The sequence below is a fragment of the Microtus ochrogaster genome, chromosome 18 (genome assembly GCF_000317375.1).
Source record: "Microtus ochrogaster isolate Prairie Vole_2 chromosome 18, MicOch1.0, whole genome shotgun sequence".
Classification (NCBI taxonomy): domain Eukaryota; kingdom Metazoa; phylum Chordata; class Mammalia; order Rodentia; family Cricetidae; genus Microtus; species Microtus ochrogaster.
Window position 1 is genome coordinate 23,779,326 of NC_022020.1, and position 1,581 is coordinate 23,780,906.

General features: G+C 54.5%; 1 protein-coding gene across 5 annotated transcripts in view; it reads right to left on the reverse strand.

Moving 5' to 3' along the window:
* Positions 1 to 408: 408 nt before the first annotated feature.
* Sil1 (SIL1 nucleotide exchange factor) overlaps positions 409 to 1,581 on the reverse strand; it is a 250,806-nt gene continuing 249,633 nt past the window's right edge. For all 5 annotated transcript variants that reach the window (XM_005355930.2, XM_026783659.1, XM_026783661.1 and 2 more), the window contains exon 10: positions 409 to 910. In XM_005355930.2, the coding sequence (XP_005355987.1) occupies positions 554 to 910 (357 nt within the window). In that variant the 3' untranslated portion in view covers positions 409 to 553. The remainder of the gene's footprint in view (positions 911 to 1,581) is intronic.

Here is a 1,581-nt window from a genome sequence, read left to right on the forward strand (position 1 = left end):
CACCCAGGATCCTCCCACTGTGCGGATACCACAGTCCATGTGGGGATGCCCTCAGGCCTCACCAGTACCAGTGACCTTTGGCCCAGGGAAAGGCACAATGAGATGATCCTCACAGCCGTCCTCATGGACTGAACAGGGAAGCGACAGCGTGGGTGCCCAGTGCGGTGCGGTGCGGTGCTTTATGCGCGTTCTCTGGTGTTACTAATAGTACTCCCTGTTATCAGAGGTCAGATGACTTTCAAAGTGAAACAGCTGGAGGCTGCCAACTCTCAGACCAGGCCTTCCTTGAGAAGTCTGTTACTGGAAGCCCTGGGCTGACCAACATGTCACTAGAGGCCACAGTGGCTCACAGAACTCTCCTCAGGCCCCCTGATGTGCACAGACAAAGAGACACACCGTGTCTTCCCATCTCTGTTTAATGACCAAGGCAGCTCCGCCCAGATAAAGCTCATGCCCCAGTAGGGAAGTCCTCCTCCTGGTTGATATCCCCAGAAGAGCCCACCCAAGTGCTCACTCGCACTGTCCCAGTCCACTCCTGGACACTGTGGCAGCCTCATCTCAGCTCCTTTAGCAAGCTGTTGATGGAGGCCAACAGTTCCCGGAAGTAGCCGTCATCTTCGCCTTCTTGGAGTTCCAGGGAGGCCAGTGCTTGGTACTCTGCCTGGAGACTGTTTAGTGTCCTGCTGAGCTGGACGTCCTGACGGTAGCGGTCCCGGCAGGTGGCCAGGAGGGCGCCCAGCGTCTGCAGCACCTTCTCCCGAGCGTCATGCTCTGGAAGTGCCAGGAGGTGGGCAGTGATCTCACACCAGCCTTGTTCCCTCAAGCCCGGCAGGAGGTGAACCTGGCGATACTGCTGCAGCTTCTCTGGGGATGAACCCTGGGTCAGCTCTGCCTCCTCTTCAGCAAACATCTGTGCAGCCGGGACAGGGTAGGTGAGAACAGGCAGCAGTCACCTGGCTGGGCTGCTCTTCCCATCAGGAGATGCTTAGCTATTTCTATATGAATCTGGGCTACCAGGGGCCTCCTGGGAGGCAGTCAACTAGCCTCCTGGCTTTTCGTATGCTCCCTCAACCATCTGTGTGTGCATGTGTAGGTATGTGTCCACACAGAAGCCCAGACACCAAGATGCTGCCCCCGTAAGAGGCAGAGGAGGAGTCAAAGCCCTGAGGTAGACATGGTAGTCTATCCAAACAAGTTTATGACTCGCATCCTTAGGTCATTATGGAATACCCGCCCCGTGTCTGCTCAAAGTTCTTCCTTAGGAACCACATGAGATCCTGAAGTCCCCTGGCTCGGAGTCATCACTGTCCTCCCTGCAGGAGAATAGCTGGATCCACAGCACTTACAGAGGAAAGAGGTCTGTTCCTCCCTGGCAGTGTCAGCAGTCAAGCTCTCCTCTGGGCCTGCTGGCCCTCTTCTTACAATGCCAAATGAAAAGCTTACTACTTGGCTCTGAGAGAGAGAAAGGGACAGAGAGAGAGAGGAAGAAGAAGAAGAAGAAGAAGAAGAAGAAGAAGAAGAAGAAGAAGAAGAAGAAGAAGAAGAAGAAGAAGAAGAAGAAGAAGAAGAAGAAGAAGAGAG